This window comes from Temnothorax longispinosus, chromosome 5, assembly GCF_030848805.1.
Source record: "Temnothorax longispinosus isolate EJ_2023e chromosome 5, Tlon_JGU_v1, whole genome shotgun sequence".
NCBI lineage: Eukaryota > Metazoa > Arthropoda > Insecta > Hymenoptera > Formicidae > Temnothorax > Temnothorax longispinosus.
Window position 1 is genome coordinate 21,029,296 of NC_092362.1, and position 22,415 is coordinate 21,051,710.

A 22,415-nucleotide genomic window follows, 5' to 3' on the forward strand; every position below is an offset into this window, starting at 1 on the left:
GTACACACATGCACGCATGTACGCGAGACGCAATGCGCGCATATCAGGTAGGGGCACAAAACAGTCGACGCGCGCGCGACAACCACTCTCGCACAAAGAGCAAGAGAAAGAACGGTGCGGAGTTCAGGTAGGCCGAACGGAAATTCGAATAAAAAACGCGAGTCGCCGAGCTCTCGCGCGGAGGGGGTCTAATGTACCCACACGCGCGCGCGAACGCGAATCCCTGGTATGTACATGTGTGTGCGCGCGCGTGGAGAGGGTCCCCTAAGAGGGGTCACAGCATCTGCTCCTACAGAACAACATAACATACACACATTGAAACTTGCGAAGCGTGTAAGCGTGAGAGAGAGAAGGAGAGAGAAAGAAACTAGGGGAAGGGATGAAAAAGGAAGGACGAGAAGCGTAGCGGACTATCGCGTTGCACTCATGAACATCCTGCACCTCCCGTCGTTGTCGCTGACGGTGGGGGACAGTTGGTGGAACGTATCCCTGGTCGATTGGCTGGTGGCCCGCGACCGCCCGTCCCCCATTGGCAAGCAACGAGGGGCCCGCGGGCCCGTATTGGCTCGGCAGCACGTGCGGGCCACCTGCAATCGTTTGGTGGGGCGACCTGTTATAAGAGGCCCTGACACAACCCCCTGCTAGTCAGAGACCGGCTTGCAGCTGAGACGTTTCGAGCCAGTCGCTATAGCACACATCCTCGCATTTCTCTTTCGTGTTTCACGCGAGTCAAGATTTATCCGAGTCGCCCAACCGGTCAGTTGAATTCGGACAAGCGTGTGGTGAAGATCAATTACTCCCATTTTATTACTCCTTTAAAGAAAACTCAAAGTGCCGTTTCTTATTTTGAAGGAGGAGGCTTTTGACTTATGTGTGAAATAACAGTGCAGTGATAACACGCGGAAATAACGTTGCCGCGTATTATTGTCGCTCGCGAGACTTCGGCAAGAGTGTGATTATTGGATTAACGCTGTAAATGACGGATATCCATACGAGAAGAGAAAGAAGGAGGATGCTGTAAGCGTCCTTCCCAGTGGCATAGCGTTAATAAATCAGAAGAACGCTTTAAGTGCCTTTGCGCAGTATCAAAACACAGTGACAAAATGCTTGTCGACGAGGTGCCACACAGCTTCATGAAGAAGAATTACAATTACAGTCATTGCCCTTTAAAGAAGCGGCCGTTTTATTATACGTCCGAGGATGAAGAAGAAGCTCCTGAAGCTATCAAAGGTATTGAAATTATTTTTCTCTTATCGCACAAATCCCTTCAAAATTATTTTTATACGAAATTCAACGTTTATATTGACCTGTTATTTTCGAGAATATAGTGTATAAATATGTTTTACGTATTGTTTGGATATTCATTTTAAGCATCATAATAAGTAGATTAGATAATATAGAATAATGGAAAATAGTAATTTTAAACTTTAATATTTTAAACTTTAATATTTTTTTGTTATTAATAAAATTAAAATTAATAATAATTTTAATATAATAACTATTTAATTAACATAATTGAATACATATAATTATGTCAAATTTAAACAAATAAAAATATGTAAAAATAAAGATATGAAAACAAATATAGGAAAAATAAAAATGAAGAAGAAAGAAGTAAAGAGAAAGTGTGCTAACACGAGATACAGTTTATAATGAATATTTCTTACAATAATGAAGTAAATATGGCTTACAATGAATTTTTTTATTTTCGAAAAGTTGAGTCATTAGAAACGTCATTAAAATTAAAATATTAGAAAAATATTTATAAATTTTTTTATTTTTAGATACTACCCAAATTATTTTATTTTCTTTATATTTTATATTTCGGTATCCTTTATCATATATGTGAACGCCGCTATCTCTTGTTTGTGCAGAAGAAATAATCGATGTCGGAGTAGACGATATCCCTGAACCTGAGAATCTCAGCACGAAGCCCGAGGATCTCAGCAGAACTGCGGATCGCCATCATAGTCATTCTCCCCATCAACAACAACAGCAGCAGCAGCAGCAGCAACAGCAACAACAGCAAGAACAGGAACGCGCGTCTAGCAAGATGCCACCTCCGATTTTCAAGACGTCTCCTCCACCTTTAACGATAGAGCCATCATCGCCGACAACTCATCATGCGATGCACTACGTGCACCAGTTACATCACTATCACCATCACTATCCAACCAAGACTATCACGCCGCCAGCGGGAATCGCGCCGACCCATCACCCGATGGTGAAGAAGGCGCGAGTCGAGGTGATCCAGCATAATGACAATTCCACGACGACGCCGACGGCGGGGGTGACGGCGACGTCGACCCCGCTGCATTTTATGGCGAGCAAGGCGCCCCTGGAGCCGTTGAATCTAAATCCTCCGGTGGAACCGTTGGCTCATTACCCTACGCCAGCCTGGGCTCGCACGGGCTCTCTGTATCCGTCGCATTATCTGCCGTATGCCCCGCCTACCTATCATCGCTATCCTGGAGCGGAATTGTATTCGTCGTACCCGGTACCGGCGTATCCGCACTCCTCTCCGGAACATCCGTCAGTTTCGCCGCCGCCCCACAGCGCACTGACCTGCTCGACGATCCAACGGCCCATCGCCAGGAGCTATCCTCACTGGAGCAGTCCGGATCACTGCGGTTTGTCACCTACGAGTTCCGTGGGTTCCGGCTCTCTGCGATCTCCGCCTCCCGTGACGCCGGAAGATCTTTCCTCACCCAGCAGCGAGAGCGGCAGGTCGTCCGCCGGCAGTACCTCCGCCGGGACGTCGATCGTCAACACGAAAATAGAGAAGAGCAGCCCGAGCACCGGCGCGAGCACCTCCTCGAGCACAACGTCGTCCAGGTATCCATGCACCGACTGCAACAAATCTTACTCGACATATTCCGGCTTGTCGAAGCATCAACAGTTTCACTGCGCGGCCGCTCAAGGCCAGACAAAGAAGTCCTTCTCGTGCAAATACTGCCAGAAGGTATACGTCAGTTTGGGCGCGCTGAAGATGCACATCCGAACGCACACGCTACCCTGCAAGTGTCATACGTGCGGCAAGGCGTTCTCCAGGCCTTGGCTGCTCCAGGGTCACATCCGGACGCACACCGGCGAGAAGCCGTTCCGATGTCAACACTGCAATCGCGCGTTCGCCGATAGGAGCAACCTCAGGGCTCACCTACAGACCCACAGCGACGTCAAGAAATATTCCTGCGACAGGTGTAGCAAGACATTCAGCAGGATGTCGTTGCTCACGAAGCATCAGGATGGCGGCTGTCCCGGCGTGCCGGTGTCAGTCGGTTATTCTTGCTAAAGTTTCGCGTCTCTGTGACCTACGAGATAAACGTATGTCGCTCGTTTTCATTTCGCGGTCTCAAAGTGCCTTAGAATGCAGTACAAATGTCGAGTTAGTGAAGTCTGGTATCTTGGTGAATCGCTCGCGAAATATCGGTTAACTTTTTCGCCATCCGACTATATCCTTCCAGGAAAGTACCTTATAAGTTTTAATTCATAAAAATATTCTCCGAAAAGTTGCATTTTTATTTCATGACGAAAAAATTTTTTTATTTTAATTAAATTTTGAAAATAAGTTATTCAATTTTATCATTTTTATTTTGTAACAATGGCGAAAGAATTCGATCCCACGCATTCTTGTCAAGTATACTACTCGATCATATCGAACGCGTATTATTAAAAAGTTGACTCGTCAGACAGATATCTCGAAAAGTTTCGTGAGAGTTAGTTTCGTTTGTTTATTATCCTTCGCTGTAAATAACGATGTACGAGTGTGCGACGTACACAGCGATTCACAAAATACTTATTCTCTCTTAATTGCTGACTATCAATTGCTAAACTGTAAATTTTATTTGTAGAAAGAAAAATATGTGAACAAATATATTATTCCATAAAAGATCATATCCTAAAAGAGTATCAAGCTTTTGAAGTCTGCAATTGAGAAGTAAATAATTTTGTGACTCATTGTATGAGCGTGCTGATGATATAATAGTACTTAGAGATTATACTTCGTCCTTTTGAGAGATCGGTCACGTCGCTCCGAGCACGTGAGGAATATCGATTATAAAAAGCTGTTCGATTACCGTGTGATGCGGTCCCGTGAAACTGCTGTGCCATTTTTTTTATGCCATTTTTTTCTCATTTTTTCTAATGCACTCGAGCACGTAAAACGCGATCATAAAAACGAATAGATCGAGAAATAGGACGATTTGCACGTTTTCTTTTTTTTGAGTTATATTTCGTTTCGTTTGTCGGCGTGCGAGCGCATTCGAGTATGTATTATTTATCATCGTGACTCTCGATCGAAACTTATTTATATTAATTATACAATGATCTTTTGCAGTTTTGGTGGAAAGGGATTTATTTCTCGTTTAAAATGAAACGAGAAATAAATGCGAAACTTCGCAAAGTACTATAAAATATTTTTGAAAACAGGGTGCATTTCAGGCATGGTCGATGTAAATTTGGAAGATGAAATTTTGCTAAGAGTTATCACGCTGCGATGCACCAAAGTGCCATTCGCGAAATCGCCACGTCGCGTCGGGTGGAATTTCATTCGCGCGCTCGCACGCGTTAACACGCGGATTGTACATAGTTTAGCGCTTAACGGTTAACGAGTAAAATACGCACAGTACGAGTATTATAACTTGCCTGAATTGGGCAACTGGACCGAAAAGAGGAAAACAAGGTATTTAACGCGTGGAATAGGAAAAAGGATAAGATCTCGGCTCCGCACGTCGCATTATCATTTTCTGTATTTTGCATCTCGCAAATCCACCGTAAGTTTCTTAAACAAACTAGTCATTGTATTATACGCAGAGGAACAAAAGACTCGTTATAATTATCGAAAAAGATATAGAAAGAGGTAGATGTTAGAGAGTGAGCCATCGTTGCATACTTTTACTTTTTATCGTGCGTGTAATTAGCAGCATGGCTCAGACGAGTACCACTATTCCTAGTTTGTAAAGAAAATAAACTCTACTATGAAATACAGATATTGCCTATGTATAGAGATATTTTATATGAAATAAATTACATGGATTTTAAATTTTAAACTTTTTTTCTCTAATGTGTTGTCTCTCTCTCTCTCTCTCTCTCTCTCTCTCTCTCTCTCTCTCTCTCTCTCTCTCTCTCTCTCTCTCTCTCTCTCTCTCTCTCTCTCTCTCTCTCTCTCTCTCTCTCTCTCTCTCTCTCTCTCTCTCTCTCTCTCTCTCTCTCTCTCTCTCCCTCCCTCCCTCTCTCTTTCTCCCTTTCTACAATATATTTAATATTTTTAGATTTTTACCTCTTCGATTCCGCACATTCCTATGCTTTCTCTAGCATTATTATTTAGTATCCTCTTTTCTCTCCCTCTCTCTCTCTCTCTCTCTTCAAGAATTCTTATGGATAAAATTTTACTGTATTCAGGTTTTGAATATCAATTATATTATATAAGACACTAGTTACGAAGATCATTATCATAATTGCCGAATTTTGATTATCAGTCATTTAGATCGTATACATATAAAAAATGACGCACATCACGTAACGATATTTTGGAGACTCGCATAATCAGGCGTTTTATCTTTTGACAAACGACGAGCGTATAAGCTTAATTTCTTCAGGCAACCAATCGGGCATCGATCGTTCGCATGTCAGAGGTCTTAGGAGGGGCCTCATCGATAAAGATAATTGTCGGTGTTCGTGCTTGGCTCGAGACGAATCGATTGGATCCGACTTGAGATTCGACGTACGGCCGGTAGTATTTCATTGCGCACGTGTATGTACGCGTGGACGTAATAAAGTACGAAAGTGACATAAAATACGCGGCGGCGAACAAATCTATCGGCAATTTCGACAAGTCGCGATATTTATATCGCATTCATCGATACACTCCCGCAATCGTGCGCATTGTTGTTTGCGCAATTACATAATGCCGAGAACGATTGTTCGCGATTGTAAAAAGAATCCTTTCCGCGCAGTCCGCGCGCTTTATGTATATCTTCCGAGTGCCGCCGTTTATCCATTGCTACAGCTCTGTTTGGGTGGTCCAGATCAATCATGCGATGAATAGGAAATTCCAGATCCTTTCATCGATTTATCGAAGCGAGATTTATCAGTCTTCCAGATCGTTGAGCGTTTATGAGAAATGCTTCTCGAATCTGAGCTGGGAATACTTGAATATCCTAAGAACTATCACAAATTCTATGATAAATCGTTAGACTAGGAAACTTATTGCATTTAAAAATTTTGTCTGCGAACAAATATTTACGTGCAACAGCTTTTTCGCAGTCGTGGCTGTATATCCTAGTTGAGCTAGAGCGAAATTAATACGCGGTGCCTCGTAATCCGCACGGCATTCAGCGTGTTAATCGCGTCTTCCGGTCACGACAGAGCTCGCTTTCAGCGTATCTCACGAGGGCTAATCGACACACGTTAACTCGCGTCAGCGTGAATACGCGCGGATTATGCGGCAGGTTATCCAATTTCTTCGCACAATGAAGAATCGAGAGACCGTTCCGCGTCGCGCCCGCGCTCGCGCGCGCGAGTATCTCTCTCCGTCGCGTGTTGCGTTCATTCATACATTTACAGGCGTGTAACGCCAGCACAAAGCTCTTTTAGCGGAGCAAACAACATATGGCGAGTAAACACGCGCGATGGAAACGCGTTTAATTCATTTCGCCCGGGTAAAACGGGCTACCTGCACCGCGTATTAAATCCCACGCGTCTCTAGCATACGTGCCGCCGATTCAATCGGCTGTGGTGGCTCCAATCGAGCTTTTTGTTCAGCCGACTCTCGCCCATATGGGTGCCCGAGATCGTGCCGCGATCTCGCTTTACCCTCCTGACATTGTCGCATTGGTAATATATGGATCGACCTGCGAGCCCCAAACACGCGTTTAATCGACGTTTCAAGGGTGCATCGTTGCATATGAGCAACACGTGCTATATTTAGTTATTTAAATATTGTTTACCCGTGATAGCTCATTAAAGTGAAAGCGTAGTTAATTCTTCTTCCATCGCTCTTTTAACGATAGTAATCTGGATATTTAAAGAGAATTATAGTCATAATGATGGGATAATCGCAAACTCGTGCTGTACTTGAAACTCGTGGATATTCAAATCTAAATTACGATTTACACTTGTGGTCTCGTTGTGTAGTTTAGTCGCCATTATGACTGTAATTATGTATGACGGCCCATTGAACGGCGTCCTTTCGCCCGGCACGACAGGTGCACGCGCCATTTTCGAGTACCGGCCCTCGCAGACCGCACTGTGTATACACACTCACGCAGAAACGGGCGCGCAAGTAAGAAAGTGTGGAAGCAAACGCTACCTTGGCCGCTGGGCTTTTATGGCGACCGGTCCGATCGAACAGGTGCGTCGGAACGGATATACACACATAAAACGCCGGGGTAAAAGGTTCCATTATTCGTTTGTATATATGGCACCGAGGCTTTGCACTATGCAAAGACTTTTGCGAGAGAAAAGCGGCCGCGCGGCGACAAAAGGTCGCAACATCGTGTACGGGCCGAGCCAAGAATGGGACATCAGCTACGATGTTTTCGGGCACAAAGCGAAGGGGGTCGAGGCCGGTCGTCGTTGACAAAAACTACTCGCTAGTAAGAGCTCCAGATTGACGACTTCGGTCACCTAAAATTATGTCCCGGTTAATAATAAAATCTACCGGTTGATGTGTCAAAGGATTTTCAGATTTTTTTTATTTCTGCGTGAAAATGTGACTTTATTTAACTTGAAACGGATAGAAGCCGAAAATCCTACAAGATTACGCGCGCTGTACTTAATAACGCTGAATGCTGTACTTAATAAATACAATGCTGGCTGTCTTTATGATTCTTATTTTTTATTTACTTTTATTTTATACATAATTATTTATTATCTAAATGTAGCGTACAATATTTTTGCATGGGACTTCGAGCGATAACGATCTCACGACCTTTGACACTTTGACACGATCGCCGTAGAACCAAGTTGACCTCGTATAAAACTGATCGTTCCTTTAGGACGTACAGCACACCTGACCAAGGAGCGAGAGTCTTTCATCGCTTCCCGGAAGACTCTCGTCTTCTTGCAACCCTTTACTCCGTGGTGGTACGTGTCCCATTGTGTCAGCGTGGATCGCCACTGCCGGTTACACCAGGTGTGTTAGTGCTCGTGCGTTTCTTCTTCGTGAAGCGTGATCGTCGATGATGCGGCGATCCGTGCACGAATTATATAGTCGTCGCTTTTATGAAATTCTCAGTCGGCTGGAAAGATCCCCAGCCGAATAAGTATTGAACGATCGGGATATAATGTATTCTCTTACAGTTAATTATTACATCGCCACGTAATATTATGCAGTTAATGTTAACATTATGTTAAATTATTAGCGTGTCGTCTGTATTATATTTCTTCTTAAATCTACCTAACTGTTATCACCAATTTATAACAATTTGAAGTTCATAAATTAAAATATTAGCGAGAGGAAAGATTTGCACAGTCATCGTCATCATTCAATTATCAATTTGTTCCGTCTCTGACTACTTCAAAGATCTATTCGATAGAAGAGAGCCGAAAAGGAGACCACTTGAAAAACGTGAGAGACAAATAATAAGATGAAAGAAGCAACGGAGGTATCCACCGCTGCGTTAATATTGATTCGAAGGAACCTCGCGATACAAAGGCTATATTCGTTACTCTCTTTTTTTATATCTCAACTGATCTGAAGCAAGCGATGTGGTCCAATAGTTTTTTAAAAAATTCTTGACCATACTTATTAAGACATTTCGAGGCAGTGGGGTCGATACATTACTTATCAATCAATTTTTCAATTTTTTAGTAGTAATATCTTTTTAGTAGTAATATCTATATCTAAAATATTGTAAATTTAAGTTGGTTAATCTAGTTTTAATAACATCATTTAAATATGACTTATAAATTACCTCTCTATAACGCACTTTACTCTTACTTTCATGCACATAACTTTTTTCTGAATTACCGGGAAAACCGAAGAACTCGTAATCGTGTGAAATCTCACGCCGGCAGGCCATTTAGGAGCCTAAAATACCCGAGTCACTATACGAGTAACGAATGGGCCTTATATTTCAGTAGCGGCGATCAAAAGCGGCGCGAGGCATCGGGCCAATATACCGGCAGAATGGCTCATTAGCCCGTGGAGGACCTTTAAGGCCGCGGACAAAACAATCTCTGCTTCGTAGCAGCAGCAACCTGTTACCCGGGCCTTATTTCAGGTCCTTAAGGTAGCGTGCGCAACATATGGCTCGCGGGCCCGAGTTCTGGCAGATTTCACCTGCCATTCCGCGGGCCTCTAGAGGGCCCGGATCAGATCGATTCTCTCGCAAAACTGCAGCGCGTGTCCAAATACTTTTAGTTTGTTAGGCTGTTAAGAAGGTTACGAAGAGGCTTAAATCAGAGCCTCCGCGGTTCCCTGTACCTTGTATCTAAATTGACTGGGGTATGAATTTACTCGCGCGTAAGAATCGCCGTTATCGCACTCTTCACGCCGGCCTTAATGATCCCTTAACGGTCGTTTCGGGGCCTGAACTGCGAGATGTTATCGCGGACGCCTCACGAAGGGGGTCCGTGGCGGGAGAATTCGTGAGACTCCGAGAGAATGGGCCGTCGATGTGAAATAAGTTGCGTGTTGTTGATTTCTCTTGCAGATTTCATCAATTTCAACACTTTAAACTTCAAATTATTCTTATGTTGATAGCTCGTGACGTGTTATTTTCATGAATTTGTAGAAATTATATCTTTTAAACATAGTTGCTTTTAGCTAATTTTTGTTTAACTTCGTTAAATTCGGACTATACGATAATTGGTCTATTATGGTGTGTCTCTTGGTCTCTTCCTAACTTCTTAGATAAGAGAGTTCTCAATAATGGAATTTTCGGCACCATGCAGAGGATGCTTTGGAATGCGTGTCATGTATCGGACGAATGATAAAGTGCAACACTTGTCTCAGGCCATGTGTTACACGAGGCTTTCATGTGTTTGTAGCGAAGGGTGCGAAACGGATACGTTCCAGGTTCCAGGTCGCCTTTTAGAAAAATGCCACCACTTTGTTTCTCGTTTTCCCATCTTCTTCGGTGTAATCTTAACACGATCTCTAGATGCACCTTTTTAGATTTGACGCTTTCAAGTCTTACAAGAATCTTAATATAATAATACAATATAAGTGTTTAGAACGAAAAATTAATAAACGAAATAAAATCGTAAAAAAGGAGAACCCGAGGTCAGACAGGATGTGACCCTCTCATCCCAATGGTTACCAGATCGTTATTATGCTAACCAGTCATCAGCTAGAAATCAGCAAACTCGACCGATTCGCCGCGCGTTATTATCCAAGGTGTGGCACTGCTGACACCCATTGGTGGGTGGTCCACCGTTCGCAAACCGCTATGTGTAAACCTCGATTCGGTTGACGATCGTCCCGATCCACCATTATCATGTCAGAGGCGAGAAACCGGCGAAATCGGGGATAATAGCGCACACCTCGGCTTTCCGGGAGAATTATGAGCCAGAATAATCACGGAAGTAGGTATACAAAGGATGCAAGGAACAAATCTTTTAATCTAATTTTTGCCTTTGAAAAATCGATCCCTATTTTTTGTAGAAAAAACTGTAGATAATTCTGTTATATATTATCTGTATCGAAACTATATATTTATATATTTCTCTATGACACTAGTTATTAGGTCTATTATATATATATATATATATATATATATATATATATATATATATATATATATATATATATTTTTTTTATAAGTTATAGAACATATATATTTCACACATACAAATAAATTTCTCAAGCATATAAATATATGAAAACTGACAGGCTTTATTTAATGTTGAGTGCAAAACAGTAAAACAAATGTGTTTAAAAATGTGCATATTTTATCTTCGTAGTAACAGCGGTTATATTGTGCTCAACGTGTCAAAATAGATTATTTAACAATTATAATACATACATAAATGTTCTATATCTTATAAAATAAGTAAAAAAGAACAGTTGGGTATATATTTTTCAAAATGTCGCGCGATCACCACCTGTCGCTCTTATAGGTATAGTTATACAAAAAAAGCGTTACGGAAACATGGGGTGCGTCTTGAAAGGGTAAAATCTGCTACCTGTCGTTGCAAGAGCCAGGTGAGGAAATGGCTGTTCACCACCCGATCTCTCTGAGAGAAACTAGCAATTTCTAGGAATTAATCAGTGTCGGAATTAATTACTTTCTCGCGTCTGTGTGACGCCACTCGTTCTAAACTGATGAATACGCCGGCATTATAGTATACGAGATGACATACACGTGTCGTTAAAATCTCGTTTTAGCTTGTAGGACGCATCTTGTGGATTCCTTATATTTTCCCACCATTCTCAATTACAGATCCATACTCATCGCGAAACCGAACTATTTATATACATATGTATATGCCGCACACAAAATCTACTTTTAATTTACTGTAAACATGTAGTTGTGTATAAAATAAGAAAGTATTGAAAAATCAAATATTTGTGATAGTAAATTAGAATAAGAATGCATCGTGGAAATAGATTTTTCAAAAAATTATTCTATTTTTTTCCTTTTTCTTTAAATAACGAAATCTTTATTTTTACAGAAAAGGTGTGTTTTTAGGTCACTTTTTTTTACATACACAAGAGTAGTTTTCCTGTCCAATTAAGTATAGCTCCTTTCTTTCGGTCATCAAATAATTCAATAACAGTAAAGCAAGTACGATACAACAACCGAGCATTGAGGAGCTGATCGGTTCAGTCAAGGGTTAAGGTCGGCCATTGTGCACCACCTTGCAATCTGCTTACGCAAGCGGCGACACGTAATGATCCACGCGAGCGTAATCGCAGATTCGGCTTTTAATTATCCGTACAGATCGCGTCTGACCGTTACCGATCGGCGTTTCGAGTCTTAACGAGCCGGTGTCATTGCTCGGGGGAGACATAGTTGGCATACTGTGAGGCCGGTGGTCTCGGTCGATACCATACGGGGACTCCCATCGAGAGAGAGTCCACGGTCTGTCCCCCATCTCCTCCCCCCAGTGATGGTAATTAAAGTGAGCCACGGTGATCGTTCGTGGCTGATCTTGTCATCGATCGGACTGCGCGCGCCAGGTCTATCCGTTCTTCCTGGACGAACGCGCCCTTTTCACCCCACCCGCCGCTTCCTGGCCGGCAATTAAGATAATTCTTTTCGTAATCGCTATTCGATATCTGCCTGCGATCGCGGACCGCAGGAAGCGGGCGCGCTCGTATCGTTTGACCTTGGGTGCGATGCCACCGCGAAGGATTTTGCACCTGCAATTCGCTGCCGGTAGTGAGGCGCGAAAGGCACGAGACGCGAATATCGATGTCGACAGCAAGATCGTTAATTGCGTGCTGTACTGTAGTTAATATCTGCAATCAGTATAATACATCGTTGATTAAAGAATAATCTTTCCGTTGCAGGTGTCGTAATCGTTTGATACAAGGTGATAATAGAGAATCGCAAATCGATTTTATCCGTAACGCACTTTCTTCAATTTTTCCACTCCAAGTTTCATTATTTTATTGCAAATGTTAGCGGTTCGAGCCGATATCGAGATCAACTTTATGATAGAGAGCTTTATTAAATGTATTGCATTTAATTACAGCGGGTGGACAATGCCGTGACGAACGTGAGAAGAATTGAGATAATGAGAATTCTCGAGGTTTGCGGCCATCGATCAACTCGTAGCTGCTAATTGCTGATCGAATAATGACCGCCCATGCATACGTAAATACAGCGTTATATAGCAGGGCGCGGTATAGTATACTCGTACGTCGATAATTTATGGTAGATTGATACCGCGGAGATACTTTATTACGAATATTTTTGCGGCGCGGATAATAACGATATGGGATATCGTGGTTACTGGTTGTGTATTTGTGGTATTTAGGCGAGTTAACCGGATCGAACTCGGACTGATTGAATCGATCGCGCTATCGATTTTATCTTCGCAATCGAGAAATTGTTTCCTGTAGGTATTGCTTAATTAGGAATTGCGTATAATTATTGAATAGGAATCAATGTTCCGGTGTTATTAAATATATTCAAACATTGAGAAATTGTTTCGCACAATATGCAATTAAAGAATCTTGCGTAATGATTTATGTCTGGAAAATCTATGGTAGGGTTTTTCGACTTTAATTAATTCTAAGAATATACGCTACTAAAGCATTGTACCGTCGGCTATGGAATGCCCCATACACACAAATGAATGAAGCCCTTCGTATGGGATAATTACCATGCACGAGTGCGATATGTTCGTGTTGACACCTGTTGCATGGCAGATTGCGTGACACGAATGCAATATTTTGCGGGTAAGCTTCAAGCAGATTGCTTAAGAGCAAGAAATGCAATGGAATATTTTGATTTAATGTAACATTGTGAGTTAACGAGATCCGTTTATTGCAAATATGTAAGTTATTCTTAATACGTCGATTTCGCGTTTGCAGTATATAATTTAAAATAAAGTTGCAAAATTCTTGAATAAATCTTTTAATTCTTACATAAATTTCTAATTCTTAATTAAACGTTCTTTTTTGCAATGTAAAATCTCATATTTTACGCTTGCATTCTATGCTAATTTACCGAATATGGATTTGTTTATTTTCTTTCATGTTTAACCTACATGTATATTAAACTTCGCAAGATTGACTAAAATTTATCTATTTTATAAAATATTTTATTTCGTATAAGTAATTTATCAGAATTTATACAGAGAGATCTACTTTTTAAATTATGCGTCTGTTTTTATCGTATAATGTTTAATGGTTTCGTGAATTCAAATTGGCAACGCATTCGTCTTTCTCCTTTTAAGCACTCATATATGCTCTCTTTCCTCATATTCTTTTCGCGGTCACCGTAGGACGAAAGAACGACGTGCGATTGGTGCACCACCACTTTCCAGTCCCCATTGTGCGAATACGCTCACATGCGTGTAGAACGCGCGTCCGCACGCGCGCATCATGTATAAAGGAGACGCCCAAGTGGGTTAATACTGACAATTACGTGTTTCATGCGTCCGCCCATACGAGCAAATTCCGTTTAATTCCGTTAACCGCCAACCCCGCTTCATTTTTTATTCCGCCCCGTGCGAGAATCGCGCTCTTATCTCATAGTACGATGCGCACAATCGCTGCAAGCTGTGTCAAGACGAAGAGAGATCGAAAAATACTTATGAATCACCGTAAACGCTTTTCAGCACACGTACATAATATTTTTTTTTAATACAGATACCATTTCTCTTAATAGAATGCGATACTTGACACATTAGTCTAGTTTGTCTCAATAACGGGACGGTAAAAGATGAGATTACTCTAAATGCGCATATTTTGCACTTCTGTTGGATAATAAAAAATCAACTGGTTCTATACGTAGTTATCCAGAATCAATACATCTGACAGAAGTATTAGTGACGCTTTCGTTCCGTTCGATAAATTATCTCTGACACATGTAGAAGATAGAAAGCACGAAAGGCGATAATCATATTACTGATTCATAGCCAAGCCGAGGTAGGACATTCGTTGAGGAAGTGTGTCCGTTATTAGCGAGCTTTGACTAATCGCGAACTAATTTAATCAGACTCTTAGATGTGTGACGAATCGCCTGCGACACGAAAAGCATACATACATCAGTGGTTCTCAAGTTAATAATTTTTTAACTCTCATATCTACAACATTCTATACAAGTTATGTTCTAATAATTCATGTGCCACTGACTAGTCAGCTACGTGGAATTTAAATACAGTTTCATCATATTCGCTTCATCATATATTGTAGCTAAACAGCATTTAATATTAACTCTAGGAATTTATATTCTTCTATGTTGTTAAATAAACATTTAGTTTTTAGCAGATCCCGCCTTATACATTTATTTCTAATTTCTTTTATTGTGTTTTCTTTTAAAAAGAAATTCAATTATTTATGAACTTTGAGATTGTGAATATTGTGATACGAGATGATAACTCGTATTAGCAATCAAAAAGTTGCCTCTCTGGGAATCTCTGTTCAAGACGGAAGAGACATGAAAAGTAGTGATGAAATTGAAAAGTCGCAAGAGGACAGTACGCACATATTTTCGCGCTCGATAAGCGCCGTTGTTATGAGATCGTGACGCCGTGGCCGTTCGTTGATTTATAGAAGACCGGCTCATTGTGCGTGGCCGTGGACGTCCCACTTATTTGCTCGCGTCAGAGCCGTCTCTGAAAAGTCGCGAAACGAGGCGCCTCGTGAGCGTATCTAGCGAGCGAGCAAGGGCGACAAGCACACGCCCGTCGCGCGCGGGCTCGCCGAGAATTATGACGGTCGGACATTTATTCACGTCGTCGATCGGCGCCTCGGCGACCTGTCCGTGGCCCGTAATGATTCATTGACCTGACAGGGCCGCTAATGCTGCACCCACGTATCAGCGCTACCGTTTTCCACGAGGACGAACGGACGTCGTGAGAGAACGGATTAGCCGCCGACTCGATATAACAACACGCGCGAATCGTGGGAGACGCACAATGCACCCGGCGATTGCATTACGTTCCTTGCCGGCCGGATTCTTGTTATGCGACAATTGTAGGCGACGCGAACGGACCGGCTCCGAATTGTAGAAGCGCGAGTCTTTGTAAATTTCGACGATTTTTACGAGCAAGTTTTGTTATATATTTTTTTAACAACTTTAACAAGATAATATTCAAATGGCTCCGCGGATTAAAATTTAGTATGAAGAATAAGGCAAGGAAAGCCGTAACAGGATGTTTGTGTTTTATTATTTTTAATAGACAAATATTCCAACCATAGCATAGTAGGATTTTACTATTTCAACCAGAACTTGTGTTTCAAGTCTGACGATTTGTCGGCACGCAGTTTACTATGGTTGGAATAATATTTGTCTATTAAAAATAATAAAACACAAATATCCTGTTACGGCTTTCCTTGCCCTATTCTTCATACTGAACTTTAAAAAGATTTTAGAATGTTTTCTGATTTTTTATTTGGATGTCATTGTGCACTAAAATAATTCTACGATACTCAATGTGGAACGTATTGAAAATTTAGTTGAATAAGAAGTTAATATCTAAAAATTTTGTACACATGATTTATGAGAAAATTCTTTTTTTGTTTTATTAATTTTGTAAATGATAATCTTGCAATCTGTATAACATTGCTAGAACGAGACTGTTTCTATCTATTCGTCGTGTAATACCATTACTCATGTAATAATAGAGCGTATTATCGTTTGCGGGAGATGGTTACGTCCGATTTGATTCTCCTGGTCGATTTTCAGCCGTGCCGTGGAACGCGTTGTTTCTCGGAGCAGCATGGCACGGAAGTGTCTAAAGCGATTGGTAATCTCTACGGAGCGCGAAATATGGTACGGACCGTGGAGAAGGCCCAACCTGACCGTAGATCGGACAGGTTGGGTCACGATCGGGCCCTACGGCGCGATGGAGCCTTGCTGGGTTAACCGTCGACTCTGATAGGTCTACTTAAACGCCCCCGGTTATGCAACCGAAGCTTCTAATAAGCTTCCTTTGGCATGAGTACCTGTTGGGGAACCTCCGCGTGTCTTAGGTGCGGGATCGATCATACGAGGCGTATCTAACGTTCCACACCGATCACGACCGACCCGCTTCCACTTCGATTACGAATGTGATATCGACGAAATCACCTTACGATATAATACACGTCTGTAAAGTTATAAATTGGCAGGAAAGGTTATAGGATTGTAGATGATCTTATGTAAGGAATGACGCGCCGAGATCAAAATTCATCCGCCCACGTGATTCGGCCCAGAATGTCTGGAGACTTTAATGAGAGTCGCTCGGGATACGGAGAATTTATTGCTTAGAAATAGTAATAGAAATAACGATGGAGGCTGTTATTGACGGGCGTCGCCCGAGATCGACGCGAGCGTTAGAGAGTGGAAATGTCAAATTTCCAATCAACTGCGTGCCGATGCAACGCCGTGAAGAAACACACATTCTTCCGGGCCTAATAATCTCTAAATCGATTTGACCGCATAACCGATACAGTCGTATTTTCTTGCGTCTCGACATCGCTTTTCTATTGGTGTTGCCGCGCCAACATCGAGGAAGCGTTTTGGCAAAAGGGTTAAAGGACAATTCACCATTTTGCCGGACGCGCCGCGTTGCGAGGAGTCGCGTGTCCGGCTCGCGGGCGAAATATCTCCGGGTGTGTGTGTATGTGACCGACATATTTACTTGACAAAGTACATCCACGACTCCATTACGCACCTAACAAAAACCCCGGCGCATTATGTCTGCGCGTTAACCAGCCCGATTGTAATCCCCGACAATGCTTTTTCTCGTCGTCCCAAGATCCTCCGCCGCGAAACGAGTCGTTCCACCGGTACTTGAATTCTTTCGTTCCTTTTTTGCGGAGGAGGAGCGCAAGAGCACAGGACGGAGGTGGAGGTCGTGGAGGACGACGAGGACGACGACGACGACGACGACGACGTTGGTGGACGGGGGGGAGGAGAGGAGGGAGCAAAGGCGGAGAGTACGACCGACAGTGGGACGATATTAAAAATCACAATGCAGGCATATTAACTTGACCTACTATCGGCGCACCAGGAAGAGCCCGTGGTCGTTTAAAGTCCCGTCTGCGGGTCTTCCAAAATGAACGCACGTACGCACGCCCTCGGCGCACGCGCGTACGCGTGTGTGCGAACACGCGTGCAACCACTGCAACCGCCCAGTACCGCACTGAAGGTAATGCCCTGGACAAACGTGTTAAGCCGTCTTTTGTAGACGACATGACATTATTGCCCGTCTGATGCATGATTCATTTTTATCAACATTTTTTATCTGCATATCATATACGACGTAATCTAAACTGCGAAAGAAATGAATCAGCTAATGTAATATAAAGATTCGAATAAGTCGAAGGTCTTATCGCGAAGGTCTTATAAAATTGAATCTATTAAAATAAATTATATCGTTTATTGCATCTACGAGTTCTGACATAACGATAATTATTCATACCAAAAGAAATCCATGCTCAACCCAGATTGGGCAACATTTTAATTAAAATATATTAAGGATTACAATCTCTTAACGTCTGGCCTCAATAGAGTGTTACAACTTACGAAACTTGTATCAATACTAAAATGTTCTATTATCTATATCTAAAAAAGTATCCTAAAAAATTGCTGTCATTAAAACGATTCTAATTTTTACTGTGCTATGAATAACTTGTCAATTAATTATCCTATCTCATAAAGTTGTTTATAAGTGGAAGACAAATTTCTCGTCATCCATGTCTAAATAGATGACGATTGCCCACTTCATATCAAAGTGATTGGTAAAAGACACCGGTATTTCTTAATTCGGTAATGATAAGCGTGTGCAACCGCATGCATTCGTGTCAGAGTGGCGCGCAGCGTATACGCGGAGAGTCGCCCTTGCTTTTACGACAGGCCGAGCTTTACTGCGGCCGAGAGCAACCGCAACGGGGGAATTAGCAATTGTAATGTTATAAGGGGCAAAAGCGAGAGAGGCTGGCGCGAGAGAGGAGACGGGAGGGAAGGAGGAGGAGGAGGAGGAGGAGGAGTGGTTGGAGGACAGAGAGAAGGAAGAAGGGAGAGAGAGAACGAAGCTGCCGGACGAAGGATAAAGAATGCGGGACCCAAGGGGTCACGAGGATTTCATTTGACGGAATAACGTGGCGTTTAAGAGCCGGTACCGTTATCGCGCTCGTTGTATATAAGTAAGTACCAACAGGATTGGGCGACCCCCCATCTTCCTTGGTGCATTATATTTCGAGGAATCGAAGGTACCGCGCCGTGTATCCTCCTTCGTTCACTCCGCTCCGCCGTCTGTTTTATCTCCCTTTGAATAATTGCACGCATTCTCGGCCCACCGGTAATTACTCGACATCCCGCCGACGCGACGCGACGGGACGCACGCGACGGATTGGGTTACTTATCGTTAGGTGCGAACGGGGTTCGTGAGAGAGCGTCAAGTAAAACCGCTGCGGAAAGCAAGAGTTTCTATCGGCATTCATTTGCAAAGTATTTCTATTAATTTAAGGCTCTAAGAGAGCTTAAGCCACAGAATCAAATCTATATTAAAAAAATACTTAGGTCTAGAATAGACGTTAAACTTGAATAAATTGAACTTTAATTCTATCTAACTCAATTCCACGGTTCAAATTTTCCGAACAGTTTAATTTATCCTAATAATAATTCTGTGCATTCACCGCAAGAATCAATATCTCGATGGACAATCTGATTTTTCAGCGCGGTCGTCCGTAATCTTCCTCTCGCAGCAGATAATTTTTCCCTCGTCTGATGAGTCAACGTCATCATCGCGGTTCCCAATCCTCCCACGCTCCTTTCATTTTGGCTTCGAGCCGTAAGACCCCCGAGCAAGGATGCGGGAGAGAAGCGGGGAGGAGGATCCCGGCACACGGGATCATCAAAGTGGTCCATAATGAGCGGCTCGCGCTGCGGGGTCGGAGGTCACGCGGTAATGAATTGTTTTGCACCTCGCGGGCAAACCGGGCTCCATGAACCTTCCGTATGGAGCTCATATACGCGCGCGCGCGCGCGCGGTCAGCACTAATACGCGTAGAAGGCACTTGGGGCCTTATCCGGCGCGCAGTCCCAACGGGGCAACTCTCGAAGGGCGACTCCGCTTCGCCATGAGAAAAGCGTCAAAAAGCCCGGTGACTTATGGCGGTCGATCAGTCAGGGCCGCGATGGCGGACTAATTGACGGCGTTGCGGCCGTTAACGGTTATCGAATTTCACGCTGATCGCTTTCTCGATTATTTTCGTTTGCATTTAAATGCCGGCCACCGATGTGTGTCACCGATCGACGTTTCTATCATGCAGGAACGGCTTCCGCCTGAATATTCATTAATGTCGGCGAAGGAGAGATCCTTCAGCGTCGTCGTTAGACTGCCCGCTCGCTAGAATTAAACGCGGCTTCGCCGTGCAATTAAGAACAAGAGTTCTCGACTTTTACTAATAATTGATACTGATGTACTCACATTATGACACTCATATTTCAAGATCGTAAAAAGAGTAAAATTAACATCGGGGATTTTGGAGTATCGTATATATATATTTATATACCTTTATATATTTCGTCTTATACACGCATACCTTATAAATACCTGACAAGCTTTTCACTGCGATTTAAAAATAAAGTTGGCCCGGGATTCCGAAGGTGGATCGTTTCCGTAAATACGACACAGTGTATCCTCCTGGCGGACTACTGATGTATAAAATAACCGTACATCATTTCACAATGGTATCCCGTGGCCACGCCCCGCGGTTAAGGCATACAATACCGGCGACCCGCGGGCTCCCCGGTACCAAAACCTAGGAAATTAGTCGTTCACTTTTGAGTAGTCGCATTCTTTAACCCTTCCGGTTCCCTCATTCTCCGTCTCGATCGCATAAAATAATGTCCCTTCTTATTCTTTTCCTTCCGAGTGGGGACCCTATTACATCGTTGGTAACGCGGCTATAATTTCTGTGGGGACCACCACGACGCGCGGGAAGAGGAATGATACCAAGTGGTAATCTTTTTTCGGTGAATACGTCCCTCGAAGGACACACGGAGGAGATAATCAAATGTCGATTTATGTTGCTGTCTTTGCCCACGCTGCGAGCAATCCGGCACCGCACCGCCAACCAACCTGTCGTCTGAGATACGTCTTCTTAACGGGACCGAGATCTAATGGGGCGATTAGAGGCGCGATAGCGGACATTATAGCACCTTTCCGTTAGGCGATTTGATATACAGCTGCATGAGCAAAATGTAATTAGAAACAAATTAAAGAAATGAGAAGAAATAAACATAATTGTTCCATCTTTATTGTAAAAATTTATGAATTATAATTATCACAAAAAACACATTAATCTCATTAACTTGATAAGGACCCAAAATAGAGGTCGAAACGTTGTTGTAATTATTAAATTATTGCCAGTCAGGCCGACTAATAAAAAGTTTTATATTATTTTATCACTGGCGAAAGATTATTTTTGAATATAAAATTATATTAAAAATTAAAGATTAAAGTGTCCATGACATGTTGTTGTCACGATAGATCGCACGACACTGAGTTTCACGACATGAGGCAAATTCAAAAAAATATGATCTAAGAAATGGATCAAATGAGGGTCCTCCTAATATATTCTCTAGATGATTCAATAACACACATCCCCGTTCGTAAGGAACATATTCAATAGCTTCATGTGGCCGAGCATGTGGCAAAAATTTCGTCAAATTGGTTACTAAGCACAGCCAGCCAGCATTCCACAGACAAACAATTTAGGGAATACTGGCTTGCTATGCTTAGTAAACAATTTGATGAAATTTTTCTGAATTTGACTCATCATCCTATTACTCGGGGGTCCGAGCGTGGTGGCTTCTCTTCATATACATGTGTTGCGCACGTAGATTATACACATTGTATATAGAACCTACAGTTCAACGCTTCCGAATGGCTATAATTTTTTAGAGAAGCGTTCTTGGCAAGACATACTCTCGGTGGTTTGCCATTGCCTTCCGAGAGGAGAACGAGCGAATATAATTTTTGGCTCTGCCGGGAATCGAACCCGGGACTTCGGTTCAATAGACCAGTGCGCTGTCTACTAGGCCACCCTCGTCTCAATGAGTGTCGTGCGATTTATCGTGATAACAATATGTCATGGACACTTTAATCTTTAATTTTTAATCTTTAAGTTTGACTATCTTTTATTCTCCGGACTATCTGGTAAGTGCTCGGATAAAAATAAGTTATTGCTTTTATTCTCTTAATTAATTTTGATCATTTATAAATAGCAATTATTCAGTTCTCATGGTTTTTCCTTCTAATCCGAAGACTTATGGTAATGATGGAGAATGGCTTATTGACGTACTGCTGAGGATGGCTCGAAGAAGAGCCGAAACATCCGGAAAGTAATATGCAAATACATCTGTCTTTTGACATTACGCACTAATTACCGCGTCGACTCTCTTATTGACATACAATTATAATAATACAAGCAAGAAAAATTTATTCTTGATAATATCAACCAACGTGTCTCCCAAATCTGTGTCGAGACTCCTTGAGTCGATCGTGACCTCTCGAAATTCTGCGAATAAAGGATTCAATTTTGCACAACGCTCGTTAGCGCAACGCCGTGAGCAGCGCATCGGCTGCCATTCATCCTCAAAACAAACGCGCGCTGATTCGCTCGCGAATCGCTGCGCATGATTCGTCGTGCGTACGTACATACGCACGCTTCACAACTCGGCATCGCTCGCGATGCACGCATGCTAATTCCTTATTGATGAGTGTCATTTATTTACCATCGGCTGTTCGTATCTCTTTTCCCCTTCGTTCCTCGCCAGGCCTCCCTCGACGAGCGGCTC

At 42.6% G+C, this 22,415-nt stretch overlaps 1 protein-coding gene across 1 annotated transcript; it reads left to right on the top strand.

Annotated features, from left to right (window-relative positions):
- Positions 1-668: 668 nt before the first annotated feature.
- LOC139813610 (uncharacterized) lies at positions 669-5,027 on the top strand. Its single transcript, XM_071779191.1, has 2 exons — positions 669-1,230; positions 1,875-5,027. Exons 1-2 carry the CDS (start codon positions 1,104-1,106, stop codon positions 3,290-3,292), a joined length of 1,545 nt encoding a protein of 514 aa, XP_071635292.1. The 5' UTR covers positions 669-1,103; the 3' UTR covers positions 3,293-5,027.
- Positions 5,028-22,415: the final 17,388 nt, after the last annotated feature.

Coding starts and splice junctions, on each gene's coding strand:
- LOC139813610 (XM_071779191.1), top strand. CDS start 1,104: ATGCTTGTCGACGAGGTGCCACACAGCTTCATGAAGAAGAATTACAAT. Junction 1,231..1,874: donor AGCTCCTGAAGCTATCAAAG/GTATTGAAATTA, acceptor TTGTTTGTGCAG/AAGAAATAATCGATGTCGGA.